This window comes from Anarhichas minor, unplaced genomic scaffold, assembly GCF_050575085.1.
Source record: "Anarhichas minor isolate MPS153535 unplaced genomic scaffold, ASM5057508v1 ptg000041l, whole genome shotgun sequence".
Lineage (NCBI taxonomy): Eukaryota > Metazoa > Chordata > Actinopteri > Perciformes > Anarhichadidae > Anarhichas > Anarhichas minor.
In genome coordinates this window covers 3,422,327-3,440,713 of record NW_027466487.1, presented here as the reverse complement: position 1 = coordinate 3,440,713, position 18,387 = coordinate 3,422,327, and the positions used below count along the sequence as shown (strand labels likewise).

Genomic DNA, 18,387 nt, shown 5'->3' with positions numbered 1-18,387 from the left:
GACGATAACATCTTCATAGATAAACAAGTTATTTATAGACTTTATTTTAGTGTCTTAAGAGTCGATGCATAGGGGGACTAACATCATAGCGATGCCAATTATTTTATTTCCAACCAATTTGTCTTTTTTTGTTTTTCATTGAAGCCTATTCCTGCTCTTTGCTCATGTTTTGCACGGCTTTTTGAGCAGTCCATTTATATACTCCACATCTCTGAGAGATTGTGTGTGAAATACCCTCTCGATCACTGGCCTAATCCCCAATTGATTGATCCTGATAATAGCACGTAGCGCCTCCTCATTGGATGTTACTGTGATTGACTGAGGAGGGAGAAGAGAGGGAGGCCGGGCGAAACCATTCATCCGGCCAATACTCCGACTGAAAAATATGCGAAGATGAATGAGCACTGCTAGGCATCGAGATTCGGATTTCAAAGAGGATTACGGCCGCGTAGCTGAATTAGCTGGTACGATTACAATAGGGGGTAATTTAGGATTGGATTAGTTTCTTAATCACACGGTCATCGGCGCTGAATCCCCCCACTAACCTGCTAATAAAAACAAACAGACTTGCGGGATTGGGATGCGGGGATGATTTTGGTGACGCTGCGATGGATACCTGCGAAGATACCGAAAGTCAAACAATAATGAGGATTCGATTTGATTTTAAGTTGGTTTAGTCGTTTTTATCGCTTCTTTGTTGACATCATTCGGCCATGATTTTCCTGCGGAGGCTCGTGAAGCTGTTGGTGCTGTTGATCCAGAGCGGATGGTTGGGGGTCGCGCCGAGCCCCACCGACGAGGGAGCACTCCGGGCCGGCCATGGGGAGCACGGAGAGCCGGGGCACCAGGAGCCCCACAAGGACTCCTACAGCACCTTCGCCTCCGAGTTCCTGGAGTCCAGATATCTGTCCGATGACGGTAAGGCTCTAATGCATTGTGCTAGGATTCACAGTTGGTGGGTTTGGTTTACATGGCATGCGCAATAGACAAACTTCTATCATACAAGTTTAACAGAAAATCAAACAAGAACTGTAAACAGAAACTGATCACGTGCTGCTCATTTTGTCTTGCATCCAACCTGCACTATGCAAGGCCTTTCAGCACCCAGGCCAGCTCCCCGTGGTAGCTGCCCAACCCTTCCTCCTCGCTCTCTCTCATTCACACACACGCACACGCACGCGCACACAGTGCAGATGGCCTCCCCCTAGTTGGCCCTTTGACTGTCTTGAAAACAAACATCAGTTGTTTTTGTGTGGAACCAACAGAGTGCTGATTTTGCATTTTGCAGGTTATCCATTCCCCACCGCCCCACCAGTGGATCCCTTTGCCAAGATCAAAGTCGTGGACTGTGGAGTAACCAAAGGCTGCATAAGGTCAGAGAAGGATACATCTTTTGCCAGCTCTCCCTTTCTGAACAGAGCTCTGGTGCAGATGAATTCCCAGAGGCTGCTTTAACCTAGATAGACTTTCTAAAGCTGGAGCTAAATATGGACTTCTCATCTTTGTATTTATTCTCTGAAACCTGAGTGAAATAACCCTAAAAATTGCCCTCGTTACGTTATCAAGATATTGTGAATATTGTGAATCTCACCTTCTCTAATGAAATCTATTTGTCAGAATAGAGCCTCAAAGTGAACGTATTTATTTGTCCATGTGCAGATATGGAAAGCCAGGGTGTGATGCAGAAACGTGTGACTACTTTCTGAGTTATCGCCGCATCGGGACAGATGTGGAGTATGAGATGAGCTCAGACACAGACGGCTGGGTGGCTGTAGGTTTCTCCTCTGACAAGAAAATGGTGAGCAGCTACACAACAACAACTCTGACTGTTGAGTGTTCAGGGCAGTATGACACACACAGTATATGTGTTATTTTATAGCACAACTTATTTTACTTTTACATGTTGCATCAGACCAAGTTACTGCCAATGTATGGTCCATAATCTGTAATTAAACACATGGATGTGGTGCGAATTATGCATATTTTCAAGAGCTTACTGTCACTATGAAACCAAATGATTAACTACACAAAAATGTACTTTGAAGGCTTTTATACCAAATGCAATTGCCCATTGTTTACATCATTTTTTAAAAATGTGTTTGGCATGAAGGTAAACACCTTTATATACAGTATGGTAATACTTTTAATGAAATTATTTTTAAGGCAGCCAAGCTAACTATTAGCGCTTACAAGATGTTCAGAGGCAGGTTATACAAAATGATGTTTACTTTCCTCCCATTTCTATTCCTGCCATTTTCACGTGAAATATTGTGAAGTCTTTGAGGTCACTTGTTCAAATGTAACAATCTGAGAAGGAAAAGTCAGTCTTTGGTTGAACTCGTCACAATTCGTGTTAATATTGAAGCCATCACCCATGATGAGGGTCGTAAGAAAGCATTGTTTCATTTTAGGGGGTCACAAACCAAAAGGTTTGAGAAACATTGGTTTAATGTGTTTGCACATAATTCCATATAATTTATATAATCGACACAAACACATTTTATTCAATGTTATCATTTTTTCAGCATTGTTTACTGGTTTGTTGAACTTGCACACCAATTAGCATGTACAAACATCATCAATGTTGTGGCCCCCATGAAGGCTGGGCACTTAATCAAAAGTTAATTGTCTGATTATCAAGGGCAGCATGGTGGTGCGGTGTGCAGCACTGTTCTGGGTTTTAACCCTCCAGCTTTTCTTCTGTGTAGAGTTAGCATGTTTTCCTATGTTGGCGTTGGTTTTCTTTATGTTCTCTGTTTCCGGCCACAGTCCAAAGACATGCAGGTTAGATTATAGATTCTTAGGTGTGAATGTGAACTTGAATGGTTTTCTGTCTTCATGTGTCAGCCCTGTGATTGACTGGCGGGTATACCCCGCATCTTGTTTTTCTCCTATATTGCCTATTCCTACAAGAAAAAAAAAAGAAAACTAACACTTGTGTGTATTATAACGACCCAAGCATGAGCAATAATAGTATCAGTCCCAATAACTTTATTCATATTTTGTACCAGAATTCAACCTTTTGTCAGCAGATGAATACATCATTCCTTCCTATTCCCTCAGGGAGGAGACGATGTCATGGGCTGTGTCCATGACGATAACGGACGTGTACGGATTCATCACTTCTACAACGTCGGCCAGTGGGCCAAGGAAATAAAAAGGAACCCTGCAAGAGACGAAGAGGGCGTTTTTGAGAACAACCGGGTGACCTGCCGTTTTAAGCGACCGCTATATGTCCCCAGAGAGGAAACACTTGTGGACTTACACCTGTCATGGTATTACCTGTTTGCATGGGGACCTGCCATACAAGGTGATTGATCAAGCTTCAGCATCAAGTCAACTGTCTTTGTGCTTTTTATTTTATTTTTTATCTTTCATCTCATCTTACATCGTCTTCCCTTTTCCAACAGGTTCCATCACGAGGCATGACATCGACAATCCGCCTGTCAGTGACCACATGATCAGCATCTATAAGTACGAGGACATCTTCATGCCTTCTACGGCCTACCAGACCTTCAACTCTCCCCTCTGCTTACTGCTCATAGTAGCCCTCACCTTCTACTTACTAATGGGAACGCCATAATGAAGCGCAGCAGACCACATAGTGGAAAAAAGAGGGAAGAGAACATGATGCAGCAATAAATAAGTTGTCTGATGCCACATTCAAGTGTGCACTTTGTGCAAAGAGACATCATTAGATATATTAAACACAATATAGAGTATATTTATATTGCATATAGCATTACTCTGAACTCATAAAGAAGATCTTGACACATTATTAAACTTATATTGTAGAGGTGTCATGTACTGGTGTCAGTTTTCGGAGGACAAAAGAAAACAAGCAGCTCACAGCCGTTTGCACAAACTCTTCCTGTTCCTTTACCCTCTTTGTATGGATTTCATGCTTTGCAAAAAAAAAAAAATCATGGTTTGTTTATTGTTTGTACAGGGCCTATAGCATAAAATATAGTTTCTAAGGTTTTAGGTACTGCCTACATTACCATGTAAAAGATGTTCATAAACTTTTTCTTATGTTTGGCTCAATTTTTCTATAATTTCCTTTCAAGATGTTTCCCCACTTTCTCAACCACTTTCTGTTTGTGTTTGTTTATTAATAATGTGCCACTGTGACTGTGTTTTAAAGACAGAGAGGCTGCTAATGAGTCACTATTACAAGCAATAACACACTAAACTTAAGCAAACTGTGGATTGAACAGTTTCTTAGACATGGACTCATTTTTCCCCCAGGCTGTTATTGTAGCCTTTTAATCTGTATAAAAACACCTCCCACTGAAATAATCTGCCATGGTTGTGTTTATTATCAATAAAACTGTGAAGAAATAACAATACAATACACACAAGACAGTACAGATGTTGTGCATGAACAGACAGGAGATTAAGAGAGATAAAAATGATAAAAGAAAATATAAGAAAAGAAAATTGAAAATCTTAAAACAACATTTTTATTTTGGTCTTGCCTTCAACAGAAACATTTTTTGGAGTAATTAAAAGAAAAATGCCCTATATTAGTAATTTAATAAAATCAAGATTTTATAATATATTCGACAATGAACATTAATTCAAGGGGCCTGCTTCTTTGGCGCATGCACACATTTTCATTTTGCAAAATGTACATAACAAATAGCTTGTAATAATCAAAATATTGTCTGTAACCATAAGCCAACTGTAACGTCATATTTCTAACCATTCCAGATAAAAACACTTCTTATCCATAAAAGCCACACGCAGGACACTTTACCTCAGTATTTAAAAAAATACTGATTATATTATTTGCTATTTGTAAATAGGTTCATGTGAATATAGTGTATTTTATATTGTTCTGATTGTATCGGTGTCTTCAACCATGTCTACCACTATAGCTGTTGCATACTAGTTTTTAAATCACATAGTTTATATAGTATGCAGCACTACAACTTAAAAGACGAACAAGAACATTATTTGTTTCTTTAGATCAAATGTTTAATAATAATAACAATGATAATAATGAATTATTACACTATTAATAGTATAATAAATAGTAATAACAGGACATAAACAATCAATAAATAAACTGGTAGTAGTAGGATTTTGTGAAGAAGAGATTGAAGAGGAAAACATCAGTAATATACTAAAGAAAAGTTCTAGTAACAAATGTTGGAAACTTCTTCTACAGTATTTTGGGTCAACAAGACTAATGAAAACAATTTGAGAATTATTATCATTATTATTTTCCATTCGTTTGGTTAATTATTTTCCTTGTTTTGTTGTTGGTTTAGAGAGAATATAGACCCTTAGACCACACTCCAGATTTGTGGGGGGCGGTAATGCACCCGAGAGCTATTTGCCAACCGCCATTAAAAGCAAAAGAAGAAGAAGAAGAAAAAGAAGTGATCCCTCGGGTGGACTACAGTGGTGGAATCAGGGAACATGGCAGACGAGGAGGAATCGGCTCCGGAGCCCGCCTCTGTCTCTCCCCCGGAGAGCCCTCTCACTGGCCGGCCTCACTCAGTCTTTTTCTCCGAGAGCGTCCAGCCGGCCGTCGGCATGATGAGCCAACTGTTAACCCAGCCGTCGTCCCTGAAGTTTGATAAAAACATTAAACAGGCCTTCTACAACACGGGGGCGATGATCTTTGTGGCTATATGCTGCGGAGCTTCTGTGCTGGTCTACTTCATCCTGGAGGCCTTCCTCCGCCCGCTGCTCTGGGCAGTGCTCTGCGGGACCTTCCTGCACCCCTTCAAGTACTCCCTGGCTCGGCTCGGCCGCTCGTGGCTCAGTGGGCTGCAGGAAACCGGGACACCCATCGTGGTGGGGATCCTGCTGATCCCGGTGTGGTGTGTGAACTACGGGGTGGAGGCGATGGGAAGGCTGGTGCTGGAGAGGCTCACGGTGCTGCTGGTGATCGGGGCCGGGGCGCCGCTGGTCTACTTCCTCTACCTTTTCTGGAGTGTCGTCGGCATGCAGGTGATCCTCGGGCACATCTGCGGGATCATCGGGGCCGCGCTGGACTATTTCTACACTGCGTGGGTGAGTGAATGGACAGTGGGGTATAGTACATCCGGGGTGACAACAAGACCCTCTGTTGTCACTCCAAGTGGATGCTACTGGGTGGGCGAGGTCTCTGTCAGCCCAACAAACCACACGGTTGACAGCTATACCACACTATTAAAAATAACATGTTCTCCAGTATTGTTTACGTCACTGTTTACATGCAAAATCATGCATACTGTTCATCTGATGTTGTCTGGAGTTATCTGTGAAATCCAGACAAATAAAACAAGAAGCTAATATAACTAGTTGATGAGTTGATGGACAAACAAATACAGAAGTTTGATGCTTGATTCATTCATTTGGAAGTCTCCTGGTTCCAGCTTCTCCAGTCTGAATATCTGCTGGTTTTCTAGGCCTTCTTTGATAATAACTTATTTCTGAATTGTGATTGGTATTGGTATATATAAAAAAAAAAAGTTAAAGTTTGAAAACACTTAGAAAAAAAACGAGAAAATGTGGGGGGGTAAATGATAATAATACTTGTTATTTGTAGCCCTACTTAAACTAGTTTGTCTAGTTTAATTAAAATGAGCTCAGAATCATTTAGGTTTACTAGCAACATTGTTAAAGGATGACACGATGTGATCATCCCAACACAATTGGAACATATGCCTAAAACCTGTACCCTAGCTAAGGGTTTCCCGCAGTTTCCTGCAGATCGATCGATATTTAATCGTAAACAGCTGCAGGGGCCTGAATCCAGCTACGCTTTGACCAGATACAAATTGTATTAAATGTTCCTCCTCAGACAGCCTGTCCTTTCTCTAAATGCTGAGGTAGACTGACACAGGGCCCTTGTCCAAAAATAGGACGAGGACACTATATTAGATTACATCGAAAGGCGTCTTTGTGTGTAGTGGAACCAGCTAAGACCTTTGTGACCAGCTGACTGGAGCATCACATTTCATGCTTTTCCTATCAAACACCAGCAGATTGGCAATAACATGGAGTGATTGCTGAGTCTTTTTCGAGTATAGATTATAAACACTGGCCAATTTGAAACAATACTGTGTGTGTGAAAGAAGCATCGGTACCCCACAGCATCCCCTCTATTGTTATCGTGTTGCCACTGTGCCTCTTGTTTCCTCTCAGGTGTGCACTGTGGTGTTTGGCTACTTGTTGGTGGTTTGTTTCAAGTGGAGTCCCCACACTGAGCACTACCTGAGGGCTTTGGCTCTTCCTGTCTGGGCCATTTCCCTCTTCTACATTGGTGAGTGTGCAGCCTGGAGAGTCTGCTCAGACATGTTTGTTGTCATTCCATTACTTTTATTCAAATACCCCTTTTTTTTTTTTTGCCCGCGGGAAGATTTCTTCAAATGTTGCCTACGTGGCAGGTAGCAGTTTGTTTGATCTTTATGTATTTCTTTTATAGTTTTATGGCAAAACAAGGCTCACTATTTCTGCCAAGAAATAACTAATAATGTATGAAAATATTATGCAGTTCAAGAGCAACATGTTTCTCCACAATAGCAACAACATGCATAGTCACCAGCCTGATTTCTGCATCTGTTTTTAGTGTCTCTGACCGGCTCGTGGAGAGTGCCCCTGTTCGTGGTTGTGGTTATACTCATCATCGTGGGATCCCAGGAGAAACCACCTGATCCTGGCAGAGGTGAAGATTAATGGACACACACGTGTACATGTACCACAGTGAGAAGTCCATTCATAAATATGGTATATACGAGTTAGTGGTAAATGTTTTTTTGTATGAATTAAACAGTATAAATAACGTGTTCATTTGTGATCTTAAGAGGTGCAGTAGGTGGACTTCGTTACCTTTGGACAGAGCTAGGCTAGCTGGTTCCCTTTGTTTACAGTCTTTATGCTAAGCTAAACTATCTGGCTACCGTGCAGACATGAGAGTGGTATAAATCTTCCATCTAACTCTCAACAAGTTCCCAAAATGTCAAACGATTGCTTTAAAAGTCAAGGGGGTCAAATCAGCTTATAATTAACTTTGATGCGCTGCCTAATGAAAGAATCTCGTGGAGCAGCTGTTATCCTTTCAACAGCGTAAAAATACACCTTTATCATACTTCTTATTTTCTGTTCCTCGAGCTCAACCAGCACTGAGATTAAGTTAAACAGTATCTTCGCACAGCTTTACCTAAAGCATAGGCAACTTGAGGAGGGCAGTTTGTCCCTTTTAATCAGGACTGTTAGACAATGTAGGAAACACAAACACACAAATAAATGTGTTATTTTATGCTCAGCTGTTTTGTGTTGATGTTTTCCGTCTCTCCTCTTCCTCAGGAGAGCTGTCGGGGCAGGTGTTGTCTTTCGCTGCTAACACTATCTACATGGCAATCTCCTGTAGCAACCTTCAGATGAAAACTGAGCCAAGTGAAAACTCTGCTACAGGTAAGAGAGCTCACTTTCAACTCTGTGTATTTTAGAGGCTTGTTTGTTATAGATCGTCTGTGTGTGTGTGTGTGTGTGTGTGTGTGTAAGGGGTATTAATGAACAGCGAGCTGGTCATTAATACGGAATAAACCCCGACAGGAACCCCATCGCTGCACATTATTATGCGCTTATTACACGGCTACTTACTGAAGAGATGAATCATTTGGCAAAACACATTTATTTCAAAATGATCTTAATGATTTAAATATAATTTTATTGCTTCTTCGGTCTGCTATAGAGAAACAACAGACTTTGTAATTGAACTATCCGACTCAAGTATTCAACAAAGCTGTGTAATGGATAGTCTTTGGAGCTTCCTGGAGTTAATCTAGATCAAGGCAGAGAGGAGACAGGCTCATCTTTAATGGGCATTAATCTGAAAATACATTGTATTTTAATAGAGAAGTTGCATTTTGATTCCATACAGACAACTTTTTTCTGACCCAGCTTCTAGTAGCCGTTAGAGGAACTGCAGCTCAAGAAACTTCTGCTTTAGCTTCACCAGTGGTTTGCTCTTGAAAAACAAACTAATGTTCTTTGCTTCTTTCTTTTTCTTCCTCTATATGCTTCCTCTGTGCCAACCCCATGATGTCTTCCAAGGTGGTGTGCAGTCCGTAGGCCCCCTGACCTCCACGCCTGGGTTCCCTCGCGGCTTTCGTTCGTTACCAGCCGGCCTCTTCCAGAAAGAGAAAAGCCCCAAAAGAGCCAGTGATATCTACTTCATCCTACTGGTCTGGGCCATTGTACTGGTTCAGGTCTGGCTCAACCTCTGGATCCTTCAACTGCTGCCTATCCCTGTGGCTGGTAACACACACACACACACACACACACATGCATGAAGACTCCCGTTCACATGCTTCTTGCTCTACTGTACACAGACTACTGTTGCCTTTATGTTTTAGTGTGGGTGCTGAAGAAGCTGGTGGTCCACTTTGGCCTGAAGGGCTTTGCAGAGCGGACTCTCATCTCGTGGTGGGCGGTGCTGGAGAAGCTTGGACGTGAGCGAGAGGGGGCCCTGCTGCCTGGACCAATCAAAGGCTTGGCTCAGTTCCTGCTGCGTATCGACACTAAGGTAACGTCTCTGACTGATCTCCACGTGGCGCTGGTGCAGGCGCTGTCCTTATTTCCTCTTCCTTTTGATTTCACACATCCTCATCCAGACACGCACACCTTTTCTGTTTCACGTGTGCGTCCTGTTAGACATTATTTTGTGTTGGTATAGTAGATTCATCACTGACCACAGTTAAGGGCCATCAGTGGCTATCAAGGACTGTTTGGTCAGGACTACTGGTTTGCTGCAGTTCAAATATTACAGGATAAAATATTCTGTAAGTATTGAAATAGTTCAGCAAGAATTCTGTGTGTTGGTGTGTTGAATTGTTCACTTCAGATCGGTTTCGGTCATTGTGTCGGATCTGTTCCTTATCATTTGTCCTGATGGTGACTTTTCTGATGCACCTATCCCTCAGGACTTCAGTACATGAGTGCAGAAGGACATCTTGGGTATACTGTATGTAATCACCTTCTTCAAGAACAAACTAACAAACAATTAAATCATGTATTCATTCAGATTTTGGACACAGCACAGGAAACAAATGGCGCACAATAAACAAAAAAATGCATTTTAAGGATCAAAACCAACTGAGTTTTGGTAATTTATTTGCGCCATGGTCTACTTTTGTGCTTATTTTGCTGATACTAATTTATTCTTAGATTTAGTCAAAGCAGACGATGAAGCTGCACCAATCCATATCTTTATATCAGAACTGTATGAAAGTAAATGAAAGGTGTGTCACCCGACTCTGCAGCTCCTCTGTTTTACGGAGCGTCTTAACATCTATCAGCTCATTGTTTTTGATCCACTCTCACTGCTCGCATAGCGCTGTTTGGAGATGCATCATCCAGCTCCGGTAAACCGACACTGTACCGTACACTTCCTGTTCAGCAGGTTTAGCAGCTAAAGAACCACATATTTCCAAAAGACTTCAAAATAAATGACAATTTTGATCCTTGCCTGCTGGATGTATAAGGAGGCAGTTGTTGGCCATAACAAATACAGGGCCTATTGATACATGAACACATTAAAAGATGTCTTTCTCCTGATGTAGTTATGGTGTGTGTTTATAATCCCACTGTGCCAGTCCACACTCAAACACTGGAGTTAAATCCTGCCTGCCACGGGCCACTTCCTGATCCCTCACTGCCTGTACCCAAAGAGGTTGTGTTCTTGTCGCATGGGTACATGTGATGACTGCTGCGCAGGTCTTTCCAAAAAAAAATAATCTTCCCAATGTCTCTTTGTCTCCTCCCCAAGCTCTGGCATTGGCTTAACAAGCAGGTAATGATTTGGAGGAGCAGAGTGCTGAGAGAACGAGAGACTCACAGAAAGCGTATGCATGAGAAGAAGGATAAGGAAACAAACCTGTTTACGTGTGTGGATGCGTGTAAAGGCGTGAGCACAAGCTTAGACTGGCGCTTTACCCATTCACTGCCATCACCCCTTCATCCTGTCTCCATGTCTGTCCTCTCGCTGCTTCGCTGGGTCGCGCTTTTATTTGACAGGAAGCTACGGCCGGGGAGGCGGGACTCTTTGGTCCCTCTGTGCCTCGTTCGTACCTTCCCCGCTGTGGTCTGACTGGCAGGTCGTGCTTGAGAGTGTTTGGGCCGCATGGAGAAGATGTCTGATGTCGACGGAGCAGAGCTGAGTGGGAGGAGAGGGCGGCGTTTCTGAATGTGAATATGTGTTGGCTGATAAGCCTGATGTTAAGTTATTTATAGAGATTAAGGACAAACACTGTCCATGGAACCCGTGGAGAGATGTGGTTACGCAGGAGATTTCATGGGTGGGAGTGAGGATGGACAAAACAATGGAAACACCCAACAGTTTGTTAATATGAAGCGGCACTAAATAAAAACATTGTGGGCAAACTTTTACCTTTTTTTTAAAAGAGCTTTACTTTTCTTTGTTGTGCTATTATATTTAAAAGACAAAGGATGTGTTTTGGAAATTAACTTTTTTTTTAAAGGATGGGGCTGGAAGTGTTCTATATTTATCTTAATAAGAACAAATCCCAAACCAGCAAGAAATGTATCTGACTAACGAAGGTTCCTGTGTATTCAAAGTAAGTAATGAGAGATGGACTGACATGTTGTTGGTTTTGGTCTTTTCATGAGATTTGTTATTATTTATAGTTAGCCTTATTCTTTAAAGGTTCAGATCTTGGATCCTGGTCATGGCAGGTTTTTGACATGAAACCAATGTTGAATGGTGATATAAGAAGCCTTGATAGTGAATTATAATTCTCCTGTTGACTTACAAGATAGATGCTTTACAGAAACGGCTCGGTGTTGAGTACCTGAGTTAAACATAAACTGATCTAGGTGCAGGACAAATGGTGAAACCTCAGAGCTTTCTAACCTTTTGTTGTGTTTGTTGTTGTGCATTGGCTCTGTAACCCGAGTGCCAAGTTATGAAGCAGAGAATGCCCTGTTTTTGATGAGACCATGTCACAGAGGTGTTGGTGCGATTGTTGAGATTTCTTGTGTTGCATTAAGTGCTGGTGATTTTTTTTGCTAATTGGTATTCAACATACTGTACTAACTTTCATGGTTATGTGCCTGAATTAGCTATTTTAAAATCAAGAGTAAGTCCTCGCTGATGCGGTGTTTCCATTTTTTTGTTTACCACTTTTTTTTTTTTTTGCTATACTGGATTTAATCCACATTAATCAGATTATCCTTAATCTGTAAAGTAAGGCTACATTCTTATAGAAAAAAGTTCAACATTCACCTAGAATAATAAACGCTTTATTCTAGACTGTGTCGCATTGTGTAGCTGAAACGCAGTGGGACCTTTGCTGCCATATCATTTCACCATCAATACAATGACAAATCATGAGGACATAGCCTTACGGGAGAGAGGTGTCCACTAACAGTAACTTGATTTCAGCTCATGGCTTGTGTGACATTAACACACGCATACAAAGACTGATGCTGTTATGAGCTGGCTGTTGATGCAGTTTTGGAGCATTGAGAAACCTGAGTTAAGAATTTCAACAGAATGAACTTTGAAAGACTGATAGACGGGCTCGCAAACACTTTTTTAAAAATCAAAGATACTGACAAGAAAGTCATGCATTCAGAACACACGGCCGGAGTTTTTCGCTTGCATGTTTCCATGTTGAAGTGCGAGGATGTGTGCATGCATGTGTACAGGTACCCTGGCTCTCAGTCGACTACCTTGCTCTTCTCAGGGCCCAAGGGGGGGGCAGCCTTTAGATCCAAAATGGCTTCTTCACATGGGAAGGACGCAGGTTTCTCCATGTGTCTGATCACTGTATGTTTTCAAACTCTTCAGAATTCTGCTGACTTTGTATCTACCCCCCCCCCCCCTTCTGTCTTCTATGTCTTCCTGTCTGTGTCCTCTCTATGTGTGTAGATGATCGTGTGGTTGGAGCGATCTCTGGATAAAATCATCAGCATCTTCATCATCTTCCTCCTGGTCACAGGGACCCTGCTCATGGCTCTACTGCTCACCGCTATGGTACTACTGTCTTTGTTACTTTTTTTTTTTTTTTTACTTCACTGCATTTCAGAGGCACTGACAACAGCAAAGTAACGTCTATCTTTCTAGGTGCACCATGAAAGTGTTCACATCATCGACGTAACCAGTAACCTCATCAATGAGACTGTGTCTAACCATCCGGAATGGGCCAAGTACGACTCCTTTTTTTTGTATTTTTTGCTTTTGAGTTTGGAGTTTGTAACTTCTCATCATCTTCTTGTTACATCGTCCTCCTCTAGTTGGCTTCCAGAGGCTCGTGTGGTGCAGAAGGCTCTCAATTCAGCTGCTACTAATGTTTATCAACACGGTAGAGAATGGATAACTCAAAAGGTAAGAATAAAAGGTGCCTGTATGTTTCCCATTGATTTCTCTGACTCAAACTATGGAAGAAAAAAAAAACAAAAACGAATACTTCAGCCACCTTTTTATGCACTGAATCTTTCTCATCCTGTGCAGCTCCAGAAGATGTTGGGGGACAAGATGAACAACACAGCTGTGATTGAGAAACAGGTTTTGGAGCTCTGGGACCGATTGTACCACTCCTGGTTTGTGAAGGTCAGTCAAGTCAATTTAACTTCTTCATGTCTGGGAAAGATTTATCCTTTAAAAAAACACAATACTCAAAATATTCCATTTCCCAGAACACGACCCACCCTGGACGGCACCGCGGTCAGAAGATGATGGTTCAGAGAGGGAACAGCTGGCTCGGCGAAATCCTGGACTGGAAGGACATCGCCTCCTTTCTGCAGGAAAACATTGAGACTCTGCTGTCTGTAAGTACGACTGTGTTTAACACCATCTTCTGCACGAGGATCTGCATGTGTTTTGCTTTCAAGGACCCATCAACATTTGTGACACTAAATGGAGTAAAGGTTGACTAACGACTGCGTCGTCATTTGTTTGTGCTTTGCATCAAATATTAACTTGAATGTGTGCATAGTTCTCCTGTGCATGACACTGTTACTGTTGCCCTGTTGTTTTGAAGATCCTGGAGTCTTTATGGGTGGTGATGAGTAGAAATGTCGGCCTCCTCATCTCCACCACAACAACTCTCCTCACCGTCTTGTTCCACAGCGGCACGGCTCTGCTCAACTTCGTCCTGAGTCTGGTACGAAGCACTAAACCATCGAACACACAATGACACTGGTTGGGTTTGTTGACATTTATTTACGAGGTTATTCATTTACAATAAAACCAGCGCAAATTTCAACTGAGGATAAACTGCTTGCACTCAGATTTCAGATCACAGTTACTGCATGTTTATTCTTTTGTAGCTAACAAGCACAAACGTGTCAGCTGATCTAATAATATACGTACTAAAATACCAGACATCAGACTTCAGGGATGAAACAATATTCCTGCCATTGTTGTGCCAGGTGTTTGCACAGTCTAGCAACATTAAGTAACCTTGTTTGTTGTGGTTGGTGGGGGACATTTTGTGTTCGCCATCACATACATATTTTTTTTTAATATATGTCTTCATGGTCTGGATAGCGCAGGTAAAATACTTTTATTCATCCCTTAATTCTCACTTGGAGATCTAGAGACATCTTGATACATCTGTGGGTTGTTCTAAAGTAGACGGTCCACATGTACGAGAGGACTCTGTTCCTTTATGGCTTTTTACGAGTGTAAAGACGTGTTAAATAATCTGAATTTGTTTAGCTGCAGCAAACCTGCTCATATTTATGCTGTTTTCATACACAGGTGATTTTCCTGACCACTCTCTTCTACCTGTTGAGCTCCAGTGGTGAATACTACAAACCTGTTAAATGGGTGCTCCGCCTGACCCCCCTCTCCCAGCCTGGACCCTCCTCAAATATCATAGGCCAGTCTGTAGAAGAGGCCATCAGGTAATCACACACACACACACACACACAAACTATGTAGACAATCTAAACATGCACCTAAAGGAGATTATTCTTGACCGTATGTGTGTGTGTGTTTGTTTTGAAGAGGAGTGTTTGACGCCTCTCTGAAAATGGCTGGCTTCTACGGCCTCTACACTTGGCTCACTCACACCATGTTTGGCATCAACATAGTCTTCATTCCTTCTGGTGAGTCAGCGTGTTCACAGCAGATAATGTCGTCACTTTACCTGCACCTGCCAAGCCACATTCGGTGTTTTTCCTCACTCCTCAAATCCTTCTCCCTTGGCCTGAAGCTCTGGCTGCCATCCTGGGCGCGGTACCGTTCTTGGGGACCTACTGGGCAGCACTGCCGGCGATGTGTGACCTGTGGTTGGCGCAGGGCGAAGGTGTCAAGGCCCTGCTGCTGCTGATCTGCCATCTGCTCCCAACGTACTTTGTAGATACAGCTATCTACTCTGACATATCGGGGTATGTATGTGTGACACTGTTACCAGCTTGTGTCTTTGATTTATATTGGGTATTTGTGAGGTCAAATATGTAAAAACAAAATACCACTACACATTTCTATTTTCTAATTTCATAACTTTGTGTATTTTCTAGGCATTTCTTTGTGTTGATCTGTTTTCTTGTGTCCGTGTCTCAGGGGTGGACACCCGTATCTGACAGGTCTGGCAGTGGCAGGCGGAGCCTACTATCTAGGTCTGGAGGGCGCCATCATTGGGCCCATCCTCCTCTGCATCCTGGTGGTTGCAGCCAACATCTACAGTGCCATGCTGATGAGCCCCAGCTCTGCAGCGCCGACACCGGTGCATTCCAGCTGGCCAATCAACCAAATCAGGTAAGGATCAAAAAACGCATTCAAAGACGCTGATCTAATCTAAAGACAAATGCAACCGTACTGTACCACTGTTGCTTGTCACTTTCAGGACCGCCACAGACTCCACCCCCACTATCCTGAAAAAGAGTGGTGAGTGAGAGCGAGAGCGCGTGTCCTTGTGGAATGTCACCCGGCTTCTTATCGGCTGTTTCCTCATGGGGGAAGCGCTCCCATCCCTGAAGCCCCATCCTCGCCACCCGGCTCTACAGAGGTCTTCCCCGACCGAGAAGAGATGGCGGTGCAACGGCTGGTCACCCATGATGCTGTACGCTCACCGGAGCCGTTTCTCTGAGCAACATGGCACCAGCCGCTCTGACTCAAGACCCTAAAATGACAGATGCAAGCGTTCATCCTGATCCCTAACGCGGACCAATGATATTACATTGGGCACTACGACTATGAATGACGGAGATGTTGATGCAAAGCACAATATCCCTCAGAACTCCAGTGCCTGAATTGATTTTATAATGTTTAGAGATGCATAACGTTACTGTGCGGTTTGTGGTGAATCGTAACATGATCTATTTTATCTACAGGGCCCCTGATTTCCACCCTGCACACCCTGGCTGTGTTTTAGGCTGCAGTATGTGGTTGTTCAGTATTTGTTTTCCTTACCTCTCTCCTTCACGGTGGCTCGAGCAGCGTCTGTAGTGAAGGCTTGAGATAGAAGTCCTCACACCTGGCTCAAGAGAAGCAGTTGTTGACTGTTTTTTTTTTTTTAGTTTAACTTAATGTCTCATTCACGTTCCAGTGATAGGAAAAGGACCACCGTTACATGTTTTTGCACGTATACATGCAACTGACCTTTATATTTTTAACACGCTTAGCTGATCCGTGAAGCATGTTTACACTCAGAATAACTTGATGTAGACATGTTTCACTCAGTATTTCTGTGAGCACTTTTGAGTTTGGTGACTGTCACCCCATCACGTGACTTCATCATAGTTTTGACCTCGCACACCTCGACTCCGTTATGTCAAATGTCTGCATATTTTCCACTCACCTCATCCACTCCGACACTATTTATTTTAACTACAGTCGGAGTACGTTTCTAAAGAAAGAGTATGAAGTTGTTAACCTCACTTGAATTGTTAATAAACAAGCTGTACAGGTGGATTGTGTATATAATGCAACACATTGATCATACACGGCTACTGTGTTAGCTCTCTGAGGGGCTATGATGCGTCCTGGGTTGGAACAAGTGTTAAGTTTAGCAACGGTTTTCATGTTTAACTAATTTACTGTAGTTTTCACTCGGTACTGTTGCTATTTATGTTGACTTAACGGATATTCACTGACACAATAATTTAAACAATAGTTTTTTTTGGGATTGAACTACTATATATATTGATGGATAGTGTAGTACAGGGTATATGCTTAAATAATGTATCAGTGCAATATAATTCAGACAGGGTGGGACAAAGTACAAGAACATGAATTGTGTGATTAACCCAATGCAAGGTTTATTATGAAGAGTAAAAGGAAAGACAAGATATTTTGATTAAAAATAAAATATAGTATGTCATAAAACAATTCATACTATAGTCTCAAAAGATATCATAAAAATGTCAGTGTGGTATGGCATGCAAAATCATTTATATTGTATAATAAGTCATAGTATAGTAGGCCATAAAAAAGTCATGATATAGTATATCACAAATAGTGATATGCCATAAAAATGTGTTATGTAGTTTGTCATAAAAATTGTTCCCCAAAAGTTATTCAGGGCTTAAAAAAATGAACCTTCAGGAAACTTCTACCAAACAAGCGTCTATTAGTTGAGGAACGACAACTTGTAGAAGGTCATAGTTTGGCATGCCATAAAAATGTGAAATGTCCCTTTAACTAGCAACCCCTTCAGATACGACTTATTGGCCTGAAATGAAGGATTTAACTGCGTGAACACAAACTAATATCTAACTTTCCCTGGATAAATACAAGTTAAACCTTCCTTCTGTGTTTGTGTGGGTTTAGTCAGACAGTGTCTTCTGTTGTGTGAAGTCTTTACAGATTGTCAATGTGTCAGCGAGGCCTTTGGACAGATGGACAGAATAAATATCTAATCCATGGAAAGCTGCAGTACAGCTGCTGGTGAAGCATCTCTGAAGTCTCCAGTAAACGAATCAACATACTTGGTATTCAGATCAGTAATATTTGAGACAGGATCTAGATGATGTAAATCTCTATAAACAAACGTTTAACAAGGAATTGCATTGTCAACTGACACCAGTCTTTTTCATCTCTATACAGTGTCTGTGCTGATTGTGGGACGACAGAAAGTGTTATACTGTAGAAACTAAAGACAGAAACAACGCGGGCAGGCTGAGGGTGCAGCTTTAGATGTTTTGGGAACAGGGGGAAGGCGTGTGAAAGATAGTATGCTAAATATCCTACGGAGGTTCTTTGTGAAGCCTGCTGTTTTTGATCATGGCCCCATTCAGACGTGATGTATTGAATATAATGGAAAAAAAGAATGCATTTAGCATCATCCTACCTGCACCTGATGCTGAATCAAAGAATCGGGTGACTTCACACACTGATAATAAAAAATAAAGGAGATTTTAATGGTAAAAAGACCATTTTCCACAGTCTAATTCTTAATTAAATTCATAGAAAGGACC

General features: G+C 42.0%; 2 protein-coding genes across 2 annotated transcripts; both read left to right on the top strand.

Moving 5' to 3' along the window:
- The first annotated feature begins 710 nt into the window (after positions 1 to 710).
- Positions 711 to 3,621, top strand: frrs1l (ferric-chelate reductase 1-like). The gene is made up of 5 exons (XM_076109626.1): positions 711 to 918; positions 1,289 to 1,373; positions 1,660 to 1,798; positions 3,064 to 3,310; positions 3,411 to 3,621. Exons 1-5 carry the CDS (start codon positions 714 to 716, stop codon positions 3,581 to 3,583), a joined length of 849 nt encoding a protein of 282 aa, XP_075965741.1. The 5' UTR covers positions 711 to 713; the 3' UTR covers positions 3,584 to 3,621.
- Positions 3,622 to 5,356: 1,735 nt separating this feature from the next.
- On the top strand, positions 5,357 to 16,882 carry tmem245 (transmembrane protein 245). The gene is made up of 17 exons (XM_076109110.1): positions 5,357 to 6,027; positions 7,144 to 7,261; positions 7,568 to 7,663; positions 8,305 to 8,412; positions 9,055 to 9,258; positions 9,357 to 9,526; positions 12,893 to 12,997; positions 13,088 to 13,170; positions 13,258 to 13,348; positions 13,475 to 13,573; positions 13,660 to 13,791; positions 14,004 to 14,126; positions 14,726 to 14,871; positions 14,975 to 15,075; positions 15,183 to 15,357; positions 15,533 to 15,727; positions 15,816 to 16,882. Exons 1-17 carry the CDS (start codon positions 5,428 to 5,430, stop codon positions 15,862 to 15,864), a joined length of 2,595 nt encoding a protein of 864 aa, XP_075965225.1. The 5' UTR covers positions 5,357 to 5,427; the 3' UTR covers positions 15,865 to 16,882.
- Positions 16,883 to 18,387: the final 1,505 nt, after the last annotated feature.

Bases quoted from the DNA above. Each gene is read 5' to 3' on its own strand.
- frrs1l (XM_076109626.1), top strand. From the start codon at position 714: ATGATTTTCCTGCGGAGGCTCGTGAAGCTGTTGGTGCTGTTGATCCAG. The intron at 1,374-1,659 runs GTCAGAGAAGGA...GTCCATGTGCAG, and splicing joins GTAACCAAAGGCTGCATAAG to ATATGGAAAGCCAGGGTGTG. The intron at 1,799-3,063 runs GTGAGCAGCTAC...CTATTCCCTCAG, and splicing joins TCTCCTCTGACAAGAAAATG to GGAGGAGACGATGTCATGGG.
- tmem245 (XM_076109110.1), top strand. From the start codon at position 5,428: ATGGCAGACGAGGAGGAATCGGCTCCGGAGCCCGCCTCTGTCTCTCCC. The intron at 9,259-9,356 runs GTAACACACACA...TTTATGTTTTAG, and splicing joins GCTGCCTATCCCTGTGGCTG to TGTGGGTGCTGAAGAAGCTG. The intron at 14,127-14,725 runs GTACGAAGCACT...TTTCATACACAG, and splicing joins TCAACTTCGTCCTGAGTCTG to GTGATTTTCCTGACCACTCT.